Here is a 23,040-nt window from a genome sequence, read left to right on the forward strand (position 1 = left end):
CACACATGAACATTTCAGATCTGCCTCTTCCCTCTTTTGGGAGCAACCTGTTTGCAGACAGTACACAATCTCTGCACCAACAGGCCCCACATTGACTGTGACTTTAAAAGTCTTTCTAATTCAGAGTTAATGTTAATCAAAAGTTAGAATGCGTTGAATGGTGGTCCCTAAAAAGATATGTCCATATCCTAATCCCTAGAAATGTGAATGTTTCCTTATTTGGAAAAAGTGTCTTTGCAGTTGTAATTAAGTTGAGGATCTTGAGATGAAATTATCCTGGATTATCTGCACAAGTCCAAGTTCATACTAAAAATGGTAGTTCTATTTTTAGTTTTTAAAGGAACCTCCATATTGCTCTCCATAGTGGCTGTACCAATTTACACTCCCACCAACAGTGCAGGAAGGTTCCCTTTTCTCCACACCCTTTCCAGCATTTACTGTTTGTAGATATTTTGATGATGGCCATTCTGACCAGTGTGAGGTGACACCTCATTGTAGTTTTGATTTGCATTTCTCTAATTATTGATGTTGAGCATCTTTTCATGTGCTTTTTAGCCATCTGTATGTCTTCTTTGGAGAAATGTCTATTTAGATCTGCCCATTTTCTGATTGGGTTATTTGTGTTTTTGATTGAGCTGCATGAGCTATTTGTATATTGTAGAGATTAATCCCTTGTCGGTTGCTTTATTTGCAAATATTTTCTCCCATTCTGAGGGTTGTCTTTGTTGCTAATAAAGGTGTCACATTTATCCATACTGCTATATATATATATACACACTATAAATTTATAGTAGACATACACACTATAAATTAAAAAAAATATGCCACATGTACCTATGTGACTCTACATTGGTACATCCATTTTAATCTACACCCACTTAACATTCTGATCTCAAAACCAATCTACTGATATCCATTAGCCCCCTCAAACTGCAACAAACAGCATTTTTATTCTTAGTTTACTAAGCCAAAATTGTTAAATAATTGGGAATGAAGGTTGACCTTTGTCAAGTTATGTTTTTTGATATCAGAATTATTGTAAGGTCTTTCCCCTCTGGATGACTAATATGCTAACTGCACTGTGATCAGAGTGTGGCTTGTGCCATGTGGAATTTATGAAATTTTTTTCTATGAATAATTTTTGTAAAATGTTCCATGGGCCCTGGAAAAGATGTATTCTGTTTGTTGGACAAATCTTTTTTTTTTTTTTTTTTTTTTAGCACTGGAAGAATCATACAGCCTGGTGAGCTGGGATTCTCCAGTTACATCTGCTGTCCTGGCAAGCAATAGCACTCCATTTGACTATCAGCACGTACTGATTTACATGATAAGTTATGCCACCCTGTGTAGAGGTAGGAGAGCAAGTAGCTAAGAGTATGGTCTCTTAACAAGGCTGCTCAGGCATGTGCCTCACCACTCTGTGTCCTGTCTCCCTCATATGTAAAAAAGAGATAACAGCCCAGGTGAGTGTTCAATGATGCTGTTATTCTCTGTCACATCAACCTTATTCAGATTCTCTCCTAAGTCAGATTTATTTATCTGATTTAGATATTTATCTCCATCCTTATTTTTGTCTTCTTATATGTCAAAAGGGATGTTAACAAATCTCTTGATTTTACTGTACTTTTATCTTTATATTTATAATAAATTGGACATAATAATTTTGAGTCATTATTATATTCAAAGGTCACAACAATTAGACCTTCACTATAAATTTCACCATGTATCAGTATATCAGCTCTTTCTATCCCTGTAAAGGAAAAAAAAGGGCTTTCTGGAACACTGGTGAGCTGGAGGCAGAGATGCTGGCAAGGACACCTGGGCTTCTCACTCTGCTTTCTTTCCCCAGTTAAGAAGGTGAGTGTGTTAAGGCTATGTTTGGTCAACGTTTCTTTAAACTGAAGAACATGAACTGTTGAGTAAATATCTCCGGAATGAAGTGTGAACCCTTAATTTAATGGTAGTAGAGTAGTCACCCTCTACTTTGCAGAGTCCAAATATCAGGGGCTGCTTCTGCTGGGGATTCTAGGGCTGAGGGAGTGAGTGGTGCATTACATGTTATGTGTGTGCCTACCCTGAGAAGCCATTTTGCTTCCCGTGAGATATGTATTCTTGGAGGATGAAAGAGGAAACCAGATTTAACTTTATTGTGTGTGTGTTTTCTTTTTCTGTCAATCCCTGATACTCCTTACACAGCACATTCATTTCATACCTTTTACATTAGAATTTATTTTTTATCATTAATATTACGACATTTCATTTTGTCTGTATTTTATTATTATACTTAGCTTATTTGTTATTAATCTTTTTGTTTCTCTTATTATATTTGTGAGTCTCTCACTAATATATAGATGAATTTTGCTTTTTGTATTTTTTTTTTTTTTTTTTTTTTTGCGGTACGCGGGCCTCTCACTGTTGTGGCCTCTCCCGTTGCGGAGCACAGGCTCTGGACGCGCAGGCTCAGCGGCCATGGCTCACGGGCCCAGCCTCTCCGTGGCATGTGGGATCCTCCTGGACTGGGGCACGAACCCGTGTCCCCTGCATCGGCAGGCGGACTCTCAACCACTGCGCCACCAGGGAAGCCCTTTGCCTCTATTTTAAGAATTTTTACCTAATAGGATTTTCTTTCATCTCAATTATATTTATTGTCATAACTGATATGGGCTTTCTACTGTCCTTTGCTCTAGGCTTTCTGATTTTTTAATGCTCTCTTACAGCAGCTTTTGTACTGTTTGATATATATTCTTACATGCATCTTTGTGCTGAATGATTATACATCCTGCATTTATTTATATTAGGGTTTCCTTTAGGATAGAAATGTCTAAATTTTTACTAACAGAAATATTAATACAGCTTTTAAATCTAATTTGTGCCTTTATTACTGGTTAATAAAAGGTATGACAACCCAACAGCCATAAAAACTAAATGTTGACCATAAAGAAGAATAAACACTTAAAAAATAACACGTTCTAGGAAGGATGGGGGCAAGGGATAGTTAGGGAGTTTGGGACTGACATGTACACACTGCTATATTTAAAATGGATAACTAACAAGGACCTACTGTATAGCACAGGGAGCTCTGCTCAATGTTATGTGGCAGCCTGGATGGGAGGGGAGTTTGGGGGAGAATGGTTACATGTATATGTATGGCTGAGTCGCTCTGCTGTGCACCTGAAACTATCACAACACTGTTAATCGGCTATACTTCAATTTAAAATAAAAAGTTTAGGGCTTTCCTGGTGGCGCAGTGGCTAAGAATCTGCCTGCCAATGCAGGGTACATGGGTTCAAGCCCTGGTCTGGGAAGATCCCACATGCCGCGGAGCCTGCACTCTAGAGCCCGCGAGCCACAACGACTGAGCCCGCGTGCCGCAACTACTGAGGCCCACGCACCTAGAGCCCATGCTCCGCAACAAGAGAAGCCACCACAGTGAGAAGCCTGCACACTGCAACAAGGAGTGGCCCCCGCTTGCCGCAACTAGAGAAAAGCCCGCGTGCAGCAACAAAAGACCCAACGCAGCCAAAAATAAAATAAAATAAAATAAATAAAAATATTTTAAAAAATTTAAAAAGAAAATAACACGTTCTATAAAGCCCATGATATGATTCTATCCCTAGCATTTTTTGTTATTGGTGCTGTTTTTGAATCATTATAGGTTAAATGAAAAATTAATTTAAAATCAAAGTATGATTACTACCATTCTTTTGTTCTTCCAAGAAATGTCATTAATTTGCTTAGTCACTTACTTAACTGGTGTTGACCACCTCTACCTCTGTAAGATGGTGAAGCTCCACTCAGTGCACAGGCTTGTTATGAAGTTTCAATGTGATTATATAGCCAGAAGGGCTCTGAGAGAGTACAGAGCGCTAAACAAATGTACACTGATATTACCATTGAAAACAGGTGACATTTTATGTGGCCACCATGAAGTAATTAAGATACTATGGATGGAATTATGTAGGATTTGTAGTTTAGATGTGAAAGTGGAACTTGCCAATAAACAAGAGTCACTAGCAAAAAAAAAAAGACAGGAAACTCCTTTTAGATGGCATGTAATACACCTATCATTTGGGTATATCTCATTTCCTGAACCACCAATCCTCTCATTTATTTTTCCACCTCTTTCCTGTTTAATTCACTAGTTCAAATGGGTTCTTTTTTCTTCTGTCTCTCTTATATTACCTTATTCCATCCTCCCACCCCCAATTTTTTAGAGGAGGAAACTAAAGTTCTGGGAATTAGGATGACTTTTCCAAATCTCACAGCTTCTATCTATCATCTCATCTACCTAATCTATCTAATAGATGAAAGTATTATATCTATGTTTTTAAAAACCAATCTGGGATCATACATACTACTGACATACTTTTAAGTCAGTTAAAGTTGTTATACAAAGCTAGCTCTATGTTTGCATACTTGTAGAGCCACTGTTCTTTCATATCACTCTTTCTAGAGTAGCAGCAGAACAGAAAAGGAAGGGAAGAGAAAGCACATTTGTTTTTTCAATCCTGTGGCAGAGAATACTTGGGACCTCATGTGCCAACACTAAATCCATGTTAGAGACTCCTGTTGTGAACCTCTCACCTCTGCATGAGCAGGGAGTCATCCTGAGCTAACTTTCTTTATTTTGGTTCATTATTTAACGTGTTCTGTTTTGCAGCAGCACTAACACACACAAAAACCCAGTTAGACACTGAGGCTAGAGACAGTGGGCACTAGAAGTCAAAATAGAGCAGTTCCATGGACAGAGACCTACTGGATTTGAGTCTTCCTTGTATGGCCTGAAAAGACATTTGGTGCAGATGCTCAAACAACGCATGTCTGAACACTGATAATGGACCCAGCATATAATGGTCCTGGGTGGATGATGATCCACTGAAAATTGAGAAGGCCTAGGCTAGGAGAAAGAGAAATATGAGCTATTTCTTTACCTGACTTGCAAGTGAGAGGCAGAATTTTTCATTTAGAGTTATTACATATAAAGACATCAGACTCCTTTAATCTGTACCAAAATGAGAGTGACCCAATGGTCCTTTACCCATTTAAGAATGAGCTTCCATTTAAGAATGGCTCCTAAACAAGTCCCCTCAACTTAAGGCAGTTTCATAGATAAGGTAGTGATGAAACAAAGAACCCAAAGGTGGTGTTCTGAGGAAATGCCTGTGTCTATTCCAAATACAAGGAGAGGTTCCCTTCCAGGCATCACTCACAGAAGAGGCTGCCACCTTGTATTTCCACCCTCACAAAGCCTTTCATGTTATAGGGCATTCTCTGAACCCCTTTATTTTTAACATCACAGCACTGTTTGGATACGTTACATTATCCTTTGGATAAGATACATTATTACCAATGCAAGTTTTAGATGCTTATAAATTTTATCTTGGTTAAAAAAAATTTTAAGAGCAAAACTACACAGATTTAGTAATCATCCTTGGATATGACCTCCAAATTGAAGTATTGGATGCTACTGTAAAACTCACCTTAAAAGCAGCATAGTAAGTGGCTGTATCATTAAGGTCATACACATAGGCCTACATGACAAATGAAAACATAAAAACATCAAGCGTCCAACTATTCAGCAAATATGTTATTGGGCCTCAAGATAAATCTCCAGTGAAAGCATCATTAAGGATTCAAAGAGTGATGTATCAAAACCAAACCTGATAATGTGCCTTGGAAAACTGTCAGATGACTCAGAATATGGCTATAGTGATGACAAAGACCTAATGGCATGGTTGCACATAAAGAATTCAAATAAAATCTTCTCATAAAATGTGGAAGTGGGGAAAAAGCAATACTTCTCAATTTTACATAATATGTGATTGAGTACATAGTGTGTAATACACATTTTATATAATATGATTTAAAATATAACTAAAATGATAAATTTAATATTCTAAGTAGTTATTTATTTCATTAAAGTTGGCCTAAAAGTGTTTGGACTTTTTTCAATGTGAAGTTGGAGAGTGGTCATCACATATTCAGAGGCATCTTGTATTTGGTCATATGTACTATTTATGGTCACCCTCCACCCATCCCAATGCTGGCTTTAGCTCCTTGGCATTCCTCTCCTTTCACATCCTAGGCTCCAGATTCAGCAAGCCTTGTGCCTGCCTGAGAGTCCAGTCCCTCTGGCCAAGAACAAACATGATATCTATATCAGAATGAACTTCACATAGTGGTTATTCGTTTGTGATTTTTAAGGTTTCTGGCTCACTAAAAAGCGACCTAGTTTTTACACCTCAGCTTCTTGTTGTGATTTTTTTTAAAAAGGATGTGGTGCCTTCCCAACACACATGATATTAAATATCTATAAAGCCAGAGCAGTGGTCATGACAAGAGACATACAGGGGCTTGAGGCCTGAGGCTGACTCTGAATAACAGAAGAAACAATGAGAAGATCAACAACTAATGAGATATTTTGCTAATTCACTGATTAAAACTATACAAGAGATTTTTTTATCCTTGCAAAATTCTGTCCTAGCAAAGGCTAAAACACTATCAGTAGCTATTAGTAAGACCTTTAAGCTTCCAATTAAACCTAACAAACATGTCCCCTAAAATTTATTGGAAAGTATTACTTCTCCGTAGGGCTGAATTTACTGTGCTGATGTGGATTTAAAACACTAACCCTAGAGGAATTCCGTACTGTGCACAAAATCAATTTCACAAACATGGAAGTGTCTTTGAAAGTCTGTTAATACTATCAAGTGGAAAAATTATCCTACATTTTAACTCTATTAGTCCTTCAAAAAACTTAAAAAAAACCTATCTTCTCTGTTGAAAACAATATCTTTCTTTGGCTTTTTAGAACTGATATATTAGGCACAGCTCAGAGAAAGGAGCTAAGAAAAAGCTACACATGAATCCCACTTCTTGAAAAGTGACATGTTAGTACTGAAAACTGTTGTTTTAGAAGCAATTAGGCTAATTAAGCTTGATAGCATGATTTCAAGAGAGATGCTGTGCAAGCCCCTATCCACAATGAGAATTTGCACTGAAGCAAGGAACAGCTGATATGTGCAGAGATGCAACTCTGGAGTGCTATCTATAAACTCCATGCCCTTAGAAAGGATAGAGTGGAGTAAGATGATAATGATGATGATTTTGGATTAACATTTAGTCCTTTTCAAAGGGAGGAAAGGACCTTGTATCAAGAAGCAGGTCCCGCGACTTCCCTGGTGGTGCAGTGGTTAAGAATCCACCTGCCAATGCAGGGGACATGGGTTCGAGCCCTGGTCCGGGAAGATCCCACATGCCGCGGAGCAACTAAGCCCGTGCACCACAACTACTGAGCCTGTGCTCTAGAGCCCGCGAGCCACAACTACTGAAGCCCGTGAACCTAGAGCCCGTGCTCTGCAACAAGAGAAGCCACCACAATGAGAAGCCCGCACACCGCAACGAAGACCCAACGCAGCCAAAAAGATAAAAATAAATAAATAAGTAAATTTATTAAGAAAAAAAAAAAGAAGCAGGTACCACCACCCACCATTGAAGAGATTTCGTAAATGGAGAAAGGCTGTGACTGATGCATGAAAGGAAGAGGAAACCTGCTAAAATTTCCTTTGTAAGTTATTATTTCAAAGGAAGATCCTCATCACATCAAGTACACAACTCTGAACAAAACAGAGCTTAAGGCAAAATAGGTAATAAGGATACCTGGGCTTTTATTTTGAAATTAATAAAATGTGGTTGATTATACAAAGGTCCAAATTAAGCATAATTGTGAATTACGTTTACTTCATGCCTGAATCAGATAGAACAGATAATTTAGAAAAATACACACAAATATTATGGTAAAGATATATTAACCTGGTGATTGACAGCATTAGATTTAATTTGAAAAAACAATATTGGGTTAAAACCAAAAGGGGAGAGATTTCTTTTTTTAATTCTCACAGTTAGAAATACACTTGCTTTAAAAACTCACTACACTCACCACTGATCATATTTTCAGCATTATGATTCATGCCTAAGTCTCTACAAGCAAAGACAGATGATATACCTGGATTCTGTGTTACTTTTCTTTTTCTGTTGTTTAACAAGAGTCAGGAGGAGATGCACTGCTTCTGTAAGGCAGAGTCCTTGGATGATGAACACTAAAAATAATGCCATACTTGGCTGGTGACATAGATCAGTGGTGGCAGAAATGAAGAGTAAAACCTTAGCTCCTCAGAAAAACTGGCTTTTCTTCAAAGACAGGGCAACCTGACTTGTGATCATTCTTTGAAGCAATTTACATCAGTAGCCAGCTCAGTTACAACAGCTGGTGGGCAAGTATTAGACACAGATGACTCTTTTACAGCCAAAATACAGGAGAAATTAGATTATTAGCTTTCCTGTAAATACATAATAAGGTTGGCTAGTCCTGGAGAGAAGAGGAATTGTGTATCACCAGACTTTTACTTTAGAATAGAACATTCCAAGTTCAGCTGCTTCAGAATCACCTGGGAAGCTTATTAAAAATACAGTTGCCTGGGCCCATCCCAAACCTTTAGAAGGAAATCTTTGCATTTTCAAAAAATTCCCTATCCTACATAACCTGATGAGTCTGTGTCCTGCAAAGCTTGAGAACTTCTGCTCTCAAGGGCAGTGCTGGGATGTCTTATGTTGCAAATCATTAATATTTCTGAGGTCCATTACTCACGTGTAAACCTTAAGAACGAAATCCTTCTCTTCCTTTAATTCTGTGAGCGACTGCAGGACATCCAGGATGCTTAGGACTGCACAGCCATACGGCCGCCGATAATGCAGATGAGCAGGGCCCTTCTTTGAGTCATTCAGGAGCATCCGGCCTGGGGCACAGCAGAAACACCAGTCAGACTGAGAACTCCATGCTCCTCTATAGCACCACCGAATTGTCATCCAAGGATGCCAGAGCTATAGGTATCTTAAGAGATTTTCTAAACTGGAAGACTGAAGATGAAGGGAGCCATCCAAGGATGCAAGGTTATTTATGTAGAGGAATGCCAAACAGGCCTTCGGCTAGGGCTCTTCCCCTGCACCACGTTCAATTAATCATCCTTACTACCCACCTCAACACCAACAGTCCATTTATTAATCATATGTGAATGAAACAGTGGTTTCATGAATTTCTTAGAAAAACCAATGTGCTAATATATTTTAACTTCTTAGTTAAGTATTTTAGCTGACAGGTAAAAGTTATGTATACAGAGATAACGAGGACAATGTACTATTCTTCCAACCAAATTCTTCCAGCCAAAGCTGCTCCTGAACCACTGTAGGAGCAAGAAGAGTCTCAGAAAGTAGATGGGAGCTTGATTTTCCTGCTTACCAAGGCTGTGCTTATAGTGGCAAGAGGACTTGCAAATGCAGAACTGGAACCTCAACAAATGCTTTATCAAGTACAGCAAAACAAAAACCCAAAAGTACAGCAAAAGAGTTGTTTTGTTGTTGGCAAAACAACTCTTTTGCTGTACAGGATATGCCAGAACCCACTATGAAAGACGACTTGGTTAGTCATGGGCCCGCAAATTATGTCATAAACTTAAAATAAGACTGGACAAACGAACCACAGGTAGCAAAAATCTTGGGTGGGGTAGAAGTGAGATACCATCCATCTAGTGCAGTAATGACAGTAACTCTAATTTTGTGGAAAATAGCATAGATACATACTTTTTGATACAAAACACAGCAAAGGCCATTCACTACCTGTTAAGCTGGCAACCCTGGCAATCCGTTATAAGATCTCTGAGGCAGAGGGCTGGTACAGAGGCAGAACATTAGATGGAGAGAATGTAAAAAAGCAGGCCACTTGAAATAAAAAGTATGGGTCCAAAAACAAATAGGAAGCAGAAAATGCTTTCATTTCTATCAAATTCAGCTATTGCAGCAGCTGAGCTTAAGGTACAGCTCCAGTACAAGCTGGACTCTAATCCTAAAACCTGAAGTACCTGAAGTAATCCTAAAACCTGAAGAGCTAGGCAGAAGACAAAGGTCATACACAGTAGATATCCCAAGTTGGGGTGGTCTTAGTCATGTGAATTGATAAAGTGAACCGTACCTATTCGTATCACATGGGCAACTATATATAAATCTCTCTTCATATCTTTGCTGCTCAGATCCTAAGAAAAGAGAAAAAATAAATTAAGGCAATGAATACATAGAAAATAATTAAAATTTCATTTTGAACCTCATAATGGTTTGCTTTTGCTGCTTTTAGCATATGCTATAGGTGGGGGAAGGGGATTAAAGCACATAGCAGTTTAGTGTTATAAGATTCCTGCAGTGAAAGCTTGGACATCTTATGTGCCCTTGGAAGATTATTTTGTTGACAATATTTTTCCAGCTCTTATTTAGACCACCTATCTCCGAAAGTTCTCACAATAGAAATCTCCATGACATTGACTTATCCATGTTTATTCCAAAATCATATAAAAACATTCTGTAACAAAAGAAATTTCCAATGCAGAAAAAAAAAGGGAAAACACCAAAAGGCTCATTAATGACTGAAATTCTGAAAGTTTACTCTCTACTAATTTTACATTTATTCTGCTGTCCACAAATGATTATTATACACTAGATATGTTCCCTTGAAAAGCAATTACTTTGGTTTTAGTGACACCTCAATAATTAGATCTCCCATTTCTAAATTTAGATATGTATCATTTATGCTGAAGTATAAAGCTGAAAATAATTTTATCTGGAAAATTTTAAGGGCTTCCTTTAAGTAAACAAATCTCATCCAGAATCACTTTTAAAACTAGAGTTATAAAAATACTTTTATACATTATTTATGTGTAGAACACATTTTGAAAAAAAATGTTTGAGTATATATTTATACTTTAACACATTATACTCGAAGTAATAAAACTTCCTTTAATATGTATTGTTTCAGACTTTCACCAGGTCATCAACTGCTGCTCACTCCCAGCCACTGTTATGAATTAATGATGATTGAAGGAGTAACCTCTATCTTTAATGGGACAGGTTCCTGTGATTTCCCTTTTGCTCCTAGGAAACGGTCCCTTAGTTCCATTTCCTTCCCATCTTTCATCTTTTGATTTGTCCCAGATACTTATCTCTTTTCAATAAAGCAGGAAAAGGGACAATCAAGCAGCAGTCATGATTTTGAATGAGATTTGGATCCAGAATCCCCATGTTTGCTTTATGTTTATGTTTACCCTGTAGCAGGGTTAGGTCTAGGGTGAGGCAAGCAAGCCATCTAAGATATAAAATTTAAGGTCTCATTCTCAGGATCCTGCGCTTTGCTTGCCTCACCATAATCCCAGCTCTGCCCTGTAGAGTGGTCCTGAACATATGAAAGAAAAGGAGACATTAAAAAGTAATTTGTAATGGTGAAATTGAAGCTTTTAGATTCTAGATGGTTATAATATTTTGCGAAATTCTTGATGGAATAATGAAATATACTTACAATGAAATGGGTTACAAAATAATTTAACATAAATTGTTATCTCTGGAATCACAAAGATATATTTTTGCATGAAAGTTGTCTTTTGATCTTGAAAAATGATATTTTAGACTCCATTTCAATAATTCCTTTAATTTAAAATGATATCCTCCAAACAGTACTACATTTTGCTAAATATTAAGATGACTACTAAAAAATAGAAATTAAAAAACAGATTACCATTTTTATATAATTTTTGGGATAGAAACATGTCTATTACTAAATGATATGTAAATGTTTGACACATTTCAAAGTGAAATGGTCTTCTACATAGCTTAGATTGTGTTAATCCAAACTATCAAATAACCAGTATAATTATAAATCCCAATATACGTAGAGAATTCAAGCCAGTTACCAAAGAGGATCAAACACTAACCAGATGGGCTGTACACAAGAGCATGGGATCTCTCCTTTGGTTCTGTTCAGGTGAATGAAAGGAAGAAGCCTAAAATGTAATTTATAGTATTTTCTAAATGGCTGGATAGGGGCTCTTTCTTACCATGTTATACATGGTACCCAGAACATTCTGTGGCATTTATTTGAGATCAGTAAAAATAAGATGACAATAATCAGTACCAGAAAATATTTTAAGTAAAATTATTATTTGTGAGTTCCACATAATTTCAGTGTCAAAATTCAGTGTAAAGGCTATCTTATTAGATATGAGCATGGTTAAACACAGTTACCATAGAGTTATGTCACAAGACCTGTAAAACCAAGGTGGGGAGAGAGGTGACTCACCCACCATTCATCTGGTGAGCAGGGTTTGAATTTAGATTTATTCACTGGACCTTACCCTCCAATCCTACATAACTAGGAAGCTGGTTCCCAACTACCTGGTGGGTAGAAAAGACAGTGACTCAGGGATCAGCATCTTGACTCAGTTACTAATATTTCATCTGAAACATGGAAAAGTCAATTCACTTTCCTGTGCCTGGACTACGCTTTTTCTGTAGAGATAATAGGATTTACAAATATAAAACACAGCCAATTTATTCATTCTTATGCTGTAGAAAAGGAGGCAGTATTTTAATAAATGATGTTATTGCACTAATAATTAAATTCATTCTTAATTCCAAGAAAGCACTACCTAAAATTCTATTTTGAAATGTGAAAAAGTAAATGTAAAAAATATGATGCCAATTAATGCAGGGAAAACAACACAAGTTCATTCTCTGAGCTGATCACTCAACTATAATAGAAAATAAACATGTATTCATTTACTTATGTAACAAATCATTAGTATTTGCCAGGCACTGTGTGTGAGGCACTGGATATCTAGTAAGGAGCAAATACACAGACATGCTCTCTCATGCTCATACCACACAGCCATTGTTAATCATGAAAGTCATCAAAATCCTCACTGTATTAGACATTTACATAAATATGAAACACCTCCTTCTTGGATAAAATTCTTCTTGTACAGGAAGCTCTGAAATCTAACATAGTCAGAAAAAAACAGGATTTACCAAGAGCAAGATTGTGCATGGATAATGTGACTGTCTGTAATGTGGCTCTGAAGTCAGCTTGAGTAACCCTGCAAAACTGCTCCATTTGTATGGTTCCCTTTTCTTGATGCTAAGGTAAGCTAACATGCTGGCACTGACCACAGCTGTACCTGCATTTTCTTGCATTTACTCGAAAACTCTGTAACACATATGCCAATCTGGAAAACTCCTTTGGCCCACAGGAGGAACTCAAGTCTTAGATAGCCAGTAAATAGTTTCCACCAAAATTATCATTTCGTATAAACTTAAAGTAAAACATGAAAATCCTGGCTAGAACAATCTTGTTCAAAAATCTTCTAGGCTTTGAAAAAAATTCCTCAAATCATTTTTTTGGGGGATCTTTAAAAAAAGATCCAGGGCTGTACTGCAAAGGGAACTACAAAAGTGGGTATTTTTAGCAGCCTTGTGCCTTCTCATTGTGGCAGAACAAGAGCACGTCATAAGTGTTACGTGCATCTCTGATTTATAAAGCTGGGGCTACAGCCTAGGCCTCTGGGCCCCTATAGATAATTAAAATGCTGTTAAATGAAATTTTGATTTACTGTATAATTACATTCAAATATCATAATTAAGTTCATTTTTCAAGAGACAAGGACTACACTCATCACATTCAAGGACAGCACACATGCACGCACACGTGCGCGCGCACACACACACACACAGCTCTGTTCCCACAGTGCCAAAGAACAAGGAATCGACAATTTCTTTTGCTGCTTTAACCAAACAATATCAGAGCACGAGGATCTATAAAAGACTCCTAAGGTCACTGAGACATTCTAGACAGATGGGTGTCTCATCTCATTCTAATCCTGTTTCAGGAAGGTGGTCCCAGAGAACCAGCTCAGTGTTCAGGTAGTCTCACTTCAGATGCTCTCCCCCAATATTCTAACCTACATCCCATTACCTGCAATTTGGACTCTTTCCCTTGTTCTCCTGTTGAAGAGAGAGCATTGATCTTTCCAGACTAAACCATCTCAATTCCCTTAGCCGTCTTCCTGGATCTGCTTTTCCTGCTTTTTCTTCCTGTATTATCTCCTAAGCTTTGAATGCTGAGCTCAAAGATGTACGAAACTTCATGTTAGCTTAGCTAGATTTGTAAATCCTTCATACCTGAAGCAATTTCAATAAAAGTTATTCCTGTAAAAGTGGCTTCTGATTCTGCAGTAACATCATTTGAGATTTCGATAAAGTTGTAGTAAATGAACAAAAAAGGTCAGGTAAACAAATCCAATTTTATCTTTCAGAGAAAGTCACAAATCAGAGCCCTAGATAAATCCCATTTGTGTTTAAGAGGCACACCATAAGGTTTGAGACACCTGTCACCTATCAATCATGCACCACAAACGAGGGCAGTGGCACTGTGACACCATCATACCTCCCTGCACTCAACAGGTTTTGATGTATCTCAGTATCACTGAAGCACATCAAAGAATCCATGATAGTCAAAAGTGGTTTAAAATTGTGACACGGTCTTATTTTCTTCTTCAGCAAATAAATTAAATGAAATAAATAAAGCTGGGCAGTTAAGTTTTATAACTGGGTAAAAAAAAAATTTAGTAAATCAGAATCAGCTTGAAGAATACACAAGGCAATGTGGTATTGTGAGGCTTAGCACTTTTCAATAAGCAGGTTACCTAGCCTTCTCTGAGCTGATGAGTCCATGAGCTCAGAGACCACGAATAACAGCATGGTTATTCAGAAAAAACTTAAGTATGAATCATGGCACAAAAAGACTCTGTTCGGTATTTGAAAGAGGAGGACTATTTAGTTTGTCTCTCTTTATATAAACTCATTAAAAAACTGCAAAGCTGTAAATTTGGTGGGTGCCTTTAGAGAAACCATACTTACACATCAGAGAAATTCCCAGTGGCCTTGAAGAAGAATTGTAAGAAAGACTTTCCTCAAATTTTATGTGTCTATTATATCAAATAGCTTCTAAAATGTACATCAGTAAAAGGTACTTGATTATATTTCTTTAATAAATTAAATTAAAAACTGAAGCTAATTTCAGTTTTCTTAAATATTTCATTAAAACCTGATAGACACATAAATCAAGTTCTATTCTCACCAGTGTGTGGGGAAATAAGAATAAATGCTTGTTTCCAGGGCAACAATATCCACATAGCAGGGCCCTAGTTAGAGTCAACAGCAGAGAAGGGAAATAGAATTTGCACATACTGTAAAAAGGGCACACATTCGTTCTATCTTCTCTGGGTTCCTTGGCCCACCATTCTTGTTCAGTCTCACCAGAAACCGCTCACTGAAATGTAGGAGAGAGAGACAGAGAAATGTAAGGGACTGCATGCTCGAGAACAAATAAAAAGGGCATTTATAGAGAAACCCTAAACACTTTCAGGACAGCCCATAGTGACAGGCAAGGCCAAAAGTACATGTCTAGTAGCAGGAGACTATCTTTCTTGCCAAGCAACATGCAATAGAGACTACAAACTGCTTCACAGGTGTTGCTGTTTACTTGCCAGTTGTGGCTCTTACCTCCCTAAAGCTGTGTGCTCCCTGAGGGCAGCAATGAGGATTATGTCTTGTATTTTTCCCAAATACCCTCAAAGCTCTGGGCATAACAGTAAGCCCATAAGCAGCATATACATTCTTTGATGTGAACACTCAGATCATCATAAAAATATTCATCACACTAGGTCCGAAAGAGTCTACATTACCCAGTTTACATCTTCCTATACAATATTTGAGAATCATTTTAGAGCCAAGAAAAAATGTTACAGGGACTTACAAAAGTTTGGGTGAAAAGTAAAAAAGAAATAATGTACTGTAATTAAAGCTGTAATCAGAATTTAATAGGGCCATTAAGATATTTTATTCCTCAAACAATATAGGTTAATTCTTGAAGGAAATTATTGGACTGAAAAACTTTAGAAACAGTGTTTGCAACATTCTGGAGAAATGTCTCCTTTCTCTCTTATCTCCTTCCTGCCCCTGCCTAGGATCTCATTCCCATCTCCTCATCCCAAGGTTCTCTACCAATTGTAACAGGAAAACTGAGCCATGGCAAAGACAAAGTATGTGATTCTAAAAGTAATTTGCTTCTCCTGTGCCCAGAGTCATGTACTCATTACACATATTAGGTATCAGTAAAAAGGCCAATACTAAAATATTGTACTAGAATTATAAGATATGTTATAATATCAGCTGCACAGGTTGCTTAGTTTGTTCACATATTCATTTGTTCATTTAGTCAACAGATAGTTACTAAGTTGTCTGTGCTAAACATAGGAACAAAAATGTGAACACAATATATATAGGGCACTTTTCTTCCTAGAGCTCATGGTCCTTCCTAGAGCTTAACTTCCTAGGCAGTTAAATGTGCAGAAATGAAGCTCAGAAAAGATCTGGCTTTTATAAGTCTGGCAAATATAAATTTGAGATGCTTCAGCCAGCAGATTAGATGGGAATAAGCAGGGAATATAAACAGAACAAGAAGAAAAAGGGGCTTTGGTCAGAATCCTGAGAGACATTGATAATTAAGAAACAGGTAAAAGAAGAAGAACTAGCAAGGTAGACATGTAGGGACCAATAGAAAAACAGAAGAAATAAGAAGAATGGTGGGATGCTATGTTAGTTAAGGAAAAAAAGTGTCTGAAAGAGGAGGGAGGGGTCAAGGAGGCCCAAGGGCACTGAGAATCACATGAGACAACAATACAACAGTGTCAACCGGATGTTAAAACAGATATCATTGGTGATTCTGGCAAGAACCGTTTTTGTGGAATGATAGTGAAAGAGGCTAGTGTGAGGAGTAAGAAATAAGGAAGCAGAAACAGTGAGTCTAGACCCCTCTTTGAAGAGGTGAAGATGTGGAAGCGATGAACTTTTAGTTAAATGGGCATGTTGAGTTGAGGGAGGTCTTTGTTTAAAGATGGGATAACCCACATATATTCAATTAATTTTCAATAAAAGTATCAAAATTCAGTAAGGGAGAACAGCAGTTTCAACAAATGGTGAACAATCCATATAAAAAATTAAACCTTGATCTTGCCTATAAGAAATGAACTTGGGGCTTCCCTGGTGGCGCAGTGGTTGAGAGTCCACCTGCCGATGCAGGGTACACGGGTTCGTGCCCCGGTCCGGGAAGATCCCACATGCTGCGGAGTGGCTGGGCCCGTGAGCCATGGCCACTGAGCCTGCGCTCCGCAATGGGAGAGGCCACAACAGTGGGAGGCCCACGTATCGTAAAAAAAAAAAAAAAAAAAAAAAAAAAAAAAAAAAAAAAATGAACTTGAATTTATCATAGACCTAAATATAAGAGCTAAAACTATAAAACTGTAAGAATACACACAAGAAAAATGAGACAAGTACCTTCGTGTATCTTGTTCACGTTTGTTTTTCCATATTTAGCACACAGTAGAAAAATCTTTGTGATCTCAGATTATTAAGCATATAACATGAATCACAAAATGATAAATTGGACTTTATAAAATTAAAACCATCTTCTCTTCAAAAGACACTGATAAGCAAATGAAAAGGCAAGCTATAGAGTGGAAGAAAATATTTACACTGACCTAAGAAAGGACTGTATTGACAACATATAAAGTAAGCTCAGACGTAATAATAAATAACAACTCAAAAAATGGACCAAAAAATCTGAACAGACCCTTCACCAAAGAATATACAGGGATGGAAAACAACCTCAAGAAAACATTATTAGTAACTAGAGAAACGTAAATTAAAAGCACAGTGAGATACCACTACACAAGTACTAGAATGGCTAAAATTAAAGACTGAATATACCAAGGATTGGCAAGAATGTACAGCAACTAGAACTCTAATAATCTGTTGAGGAGAATGTGAAATGGTACAGCCACTTTGGAAAACAGCCTGACAGTTTCTTTTAAAGTCAAACATGCACTTACTATATGACCCAACAATTTTACTCCTAGGTATTGACTCAGAAGAAATGAAAACATATGTCCACACAAAGACCTGATTGTGAATGTTCATTGCAGCTTTATTCATAATCGCTAGAAACTGTAAAGAACCCAAATGTTCATCAGGAGATGAACAGACAGATATACCATTGTATGGTATACCCATACAATGGAATATTACTTCACAATAAAAAAAGCAAACTACTAAGATTTATAACAATATGGATGAATCTCAAAGGCATTATGCTAAGTGAAAGAAGTCAATCACAAAAGACAATATACTATATGTCTCCATTTATAGTACATTCTAGAAACGTAAAATTATAGGAACAGAAATCACATCAGAAGTTGCCAAGACTGAGGAAGGAGGGCACGGGTTTGACTGCAAAGGTACATAAGGGAATTTTCTGGGGTGATGAAATGTCTGTTTCTTGACTATGGTAGTGGTTTCACAACTATAAATTTGTGAAAACTCATCAAACTATGCATTAAAAAGGGTGAATTTTGGGCTTCCCTGGTGGCGCAGTGGTTGAGAGTCTGCCTGCTGATGCAGGGGACACGGGTTCGTGCCCCGGTCCGGGAAGATCCCACATGCCGTGGAGTGGCTGGGCCCGTGAGCCATGGCCGCTGAGCCTGCACGTCCGGAGCCTGTGCTCCGCAACGGGAGAGGCCACAACAGTGAGAGGCCTGCGTACCGCAAAAAAAAAAAAAAGAAAGAAAGAAAGGGGAAGGTAATCCACTGAATGGAAGAAAATATGTTCAAATAATATATCTGATAAGGGACTTGTAGCTAAAATTATAAAGAACTCTTACAACTCAATAATAAAATAACGAATAGACATTTCTACATCGAAGATAAACAAATGGCCAATAAGGATATGAAAAGGTGTTCAACATCATTAGCCATTAGGGAAATGCAAATCAAAACCACAATGGGGGCACTAACTTCACTTCCACTAGAATGACTTTCACCAAAAAGACAGATAATAACAAGTGTAGACAAGGAGGTGGAGAAATTGGAACCACCATATGTTGGTGGGAATGTAAAATGGTGCAGCCACTTTGGAAAACAGTCTGGTGGTTCCTCAAAAGGTTAAACATAGTTTAACATATGACCCACCAATTCTATCCTTAAGTATATATCCCAGAGAAATGAAAATATATGGCCACCCAAAAAAGTACATGAACATTCATAGCAGCATTTTTCATAATAGCCAAAAAATGAAAACCACCAAAATATCCAACAACAAATGAAAGGATAAATAAAATATGGTAGGTATATCCATACAATGGATTATTATTTAGCCATAAAAGGAATGATGTATTGATATACACTACAATGTAGATGAACTTCAAAAACATCATGCTGAGTGATAGAAGTCAGACACAAAAGGCCACATATTGTATGACCCCATTTCTATGAAATGTCCAGAATAGGCAAATATATAGGAACAGAAAATAGATTAGTGGTTGCCTAAGGCTGGGGATTTGGCAGAAAATGAGGTGACTTGTAAAGGGTATGGAATTTCTCTTGGGGGTGATGAAAATGTTTTAAAATTGACTGTGGTAAAGTTTGCACAACTCCAATCTACTTAAAGCCACTGAATTGTACCCTTTGAATGGATGAATTCTATAGTGTGTGAATTGTATATAATAAAGTTGTTGCAAAATCAAACAACAGCAAACTTTTTCATGGCTTACTCTTGCTCTCAGATAAAATAAAAATACCATATGCTAACACATATATATGGAATCTAAGAACAAAAAAAAATGGTTATGAAGAACCTAGGGGCAAGACGGGAATAAAGACGCAGACCTACTACAGAATGGACTTGAGGACACGGGGAGGGGAAAGGGTAATAAGCTGGGACAAATTGAGAGAGTGGCATGGACATATATACACTACTAAATGTAAAATCGATAGCTAGTGGGAAGCAGCCTCATAGCACAGGGAGATCAGCTCGGTGCTTTGTGACCACCTAGAGGAGTGGGATAGGGAGGGTGGGAGGGAGGGAGACGCAAGAGGGAAGAGATATATGTATATGTATAGCTGATTCACTTTGTTATAAAGCAGAAACTAACACACCATTGTAAAGCAATTATACTCCAATAAAGATGTTAAAAAAAAATCAGATCTCTAAGGTCTCCAAGGCCTTGTGTGGAACATTCAGTGTATCTTTAGAGCCCCATCTCACAAGAGCCTTTCTTGCTTGCTATTCTCTATATACACTGTTCTCCTAGATACAAGTTTCTTGAACAAGCCAAGCTCCTTCTTGCCTTAGGACCTTTGCACATGCTGTTACCTCTGCCTGGAATACTGTTCTTTCAGCCCAAGTGGCTCATTCAAATGCCAATTTCCCAGGGAAGCCAACTACAATGATGTTAGCAAGAGCAATACCCCTCCCCTCCCATACCCTCTCTCTCCTTTTCAGCACTTGGCACAAACTAATTATTTTCTTTCTTTATTATCCTTCTCTTACATGAGAGAATAAGCTCCCTAATAATAAGGGAGCTGTTTACTGCTGTATCTCTAGTACTTCCAAGAGGCTAACCTACAACAGGTGCTCAATACATGTTGAATGAAAGAAGGTGGAAGCTCCATGAAGAATTGCTGTGTGGTGTGTGGAAGCCTGCTGACAAAGGTCACCATAAACTGGATGGGTAGCATCACCATCATACTATGCAGAAACATTGATGAGCCAACAGTGAGCAAACAAGATGGTCAGGACAAACCAACCTTCTAACTTGGTGGATAAACACTGAGAAACATCAAGCATGTTGTGGTAGTCAGAGTCTCCCAGCTACTCACTAAAATCCATGTTCTCTGTTTCTTCTTGGGCAGGCAGATAGACTATACTTCTCAGCCTCCCCTATAGTTGGATGTGGCCATATAATGAGCTCTAGACACTGAATGCAGATAGAAGTGATGTATACCACTTCTCGGCTTAAACCTAAACACTGGTTACATGTTTGTCTTCATGCTCTTTCCCCTTTCAGATGCCTAGAGTGGAGATGATCCCCCAAGGCAACGTTGGGGCCATGTACTGGCGTTGACAGAGTATTTATTAGTCTGAGTCCCTGAATGATTGTACGGATGGGTCCCACCCTAGTTACTGCAAATTCACCCACCTGGTATTAGTATTCAAGCAAGAAATACATTTCTATTGTGTTTGAGCTGTTATGCATTTTTCTGTCTAACTGTTACAGAAGTTGATCTATCTTAATACATATAAATGCATATAATAACCACTCAAATTAGTTGTTAACTTGATAGATGAAAATAAAAACAATTTTAAGAAGTTTATGCCTTTTCAAGAGAATTTATTATTATTTCTGTTCTCTTCTTTGGAAGGAAGACATACAACTGCTCTCACCCTCACATTACCTCTCTCAGTGAATCTCTCAAGCACAGACATCTACCAAGCAGGCTGCCATTTGGAGCTTCTCGTTACCAAACTAGAGAAAGGGGTGCTATTCGGAGGGGCTACACCAAGTTCTGGTCCAAAGAAAAAAGGGTAGATAAAACAAATTCCAGGGTAGACAGTATTGCTGGCCCTATGAGAACCCAAGAACTTCTCTTTCTCCTCAGCAGTAAAACGAGGCCCCTAAGGTGGTTCTCCCAGTGCCCAGCTGAGCTTCACATTTCCTAGAGCCTATCACACTCCCGGTATCACCTGGCTTTCTTCACAGTTTGTGAGACTGAAAATAACTGGTTTTTTTTTGTCTGTTTGTTTGTTTCATTTCAAAGGGCTCTAGGTACAAATTGAATTACTTCCTGTTTTGCTGGCTTCACCAATGGGTATGAAATAAATGCTGCTTTCTGTTAACATTCAAACTATCTGAAGGCAAACATCTACCCAATGTTTCCTAATTTGGCAACAGCTGTTCTGCAAAAGAAGTGGTCAATATTGCTGGGAAATATCGCATTAAACACAGAGAGGTTTCTACCCTCTAGGACTTCTCAGAGGCTTAAAATGTTGTTATGTGTTTAAGTACCAATGGGACAGGTGACTTTGGACTCCACAACCTGCCTTTGCATAAGGCGATGGAATCTGTACAAATACAATTTGATAAATGCTGAGTGAATCTATTTGCCAACTAGAGGCACGACTCCTTTTCATATATCCCAAAAGTGTGAAAGGAACTGTGGCCAAAGAAAAAAATTTATTTATGAGATTTTACAAACATCCACACCTCTATATGAGAGCAACGGGTCAGTTTTTCTCCTAATACTCTGGGTAAGAAAACTCTAATTATTTCAAGAGAAAAAAGAGATGGTTAAATTCTTATTCTTCAATAAGCAACATTATGAGAGAACTGTTCTACATTTACTTGTCTTTATGATGAGCTATGCATGAACAGTATATGAAGTTACATTAATTTCATATTATTGAGCAAGTTCTTACAAATGAAATCCATAATTTGAATCTGTGACAAGTCTAATAGAGTCTTAATTTTAAGATCACTTGCTTTTATGAGAGTTCTAATTCCTGGGTGGTACTGCATTTCATACACTTCTCCACTGATGGTAATTCATGCATGCCTACAGCAAATGTTTGGTGACCAACAATGAGGTGCCAGGCACTGAGGCAAAGACAAAGTGTTTAATCCTTAGGGAGGTTATTTCCTGAAGACTCTGGTTTGGAAATATAAGCACACGCCTCAAATAAATGCAGAGGGATTCTCCCATCTCTTTCCATTTAATCTTCATGTTTCTAATTTGGGCCTCTGTGGAGATGCATGCCAACTACTTAGCATCTCTCTCATGATCACCCTCAGGTGCTTGAAAACAGCAAGTAGCCCCAAGGCCATACTACACTGTACAACCCAACAGGTTAGGAAATCTCTATTATAATTTCCTCACAGATGCATTTTCCAATTTAGATCCTTGGCTTTATTTCTCAAGTTCTTCAAGTTTTCCCACTTCATTCTAAATCACAGAGAGTAGAAATGCATAAAGGGGTTTCATTAAGGCAAATCAGTGCTGTGGTTTTCAAATTTATTTTTAGTATCAACTTTTCCCTTTTTTACAACAAGACCTTACACTATTCACCAACACATGAAAAATTGAAAAATACAGCTACTCTGTGCAAACAAAGGAGAGAAACGGAAATTTCTCCGTGCAGCCTCAGGAGCAGTGGATTAAATTACCACAATTAACTTGATGTACCCTGCATCTGTGGAATATCGGACTAGAAAATGATTC

The 23,040-nt window shown here is 37.8% G+C and overlaps 1 protein-coding gene across 12 annotated transcripts in view; it reads right to left on the reverse strand.

The window, feature by feature from the left end:
- Positions 1 to 23,040, reverse strand: part of DOCK3 (dedicator of cytokinesis 3) — a 413,180-nt gene that overhangs the window by 121,421 nt on the left and 268,719 nt on the right. For all 12 annotated transcript variants that reach the window (XM_033424479.2, XM_033424476.2, XM_033424475.2 and 9 more), the window contains exons 10-12: positions 15,118 to 15,199; positions 10,025 to 10,085; positions 8,648 to 8,795 (exon numbers count right to left, since the gene is read on the reverse strand). In XM_033424479.2, coding sequence (XP_033280370.1) covers positions 8,648 to 8,795; positions 10,025 to 10,085; positions 15,118 to 15,199 — 291 coding nt within the window. The remainder of the gene's footprint in view (positions 1 to 8,647; positions 8,796 to 10,024; positions 10,086 to 15,117; positions 15,200 to 23,040) is intronic.

Source organism: Orcinus orca, chromosome 10 (genome assembly GCF_937001465.1).
Source record: "Orcinus orca chromosome 10, mOrcOrc1.1, whole genome shotgun sequence".
Lineage (NCBI taxonomy): Eukaryota > Metazoa > Chordata > Mammalia > Artiodactyla > Delphinidae > Orcinus > Orcinus orca.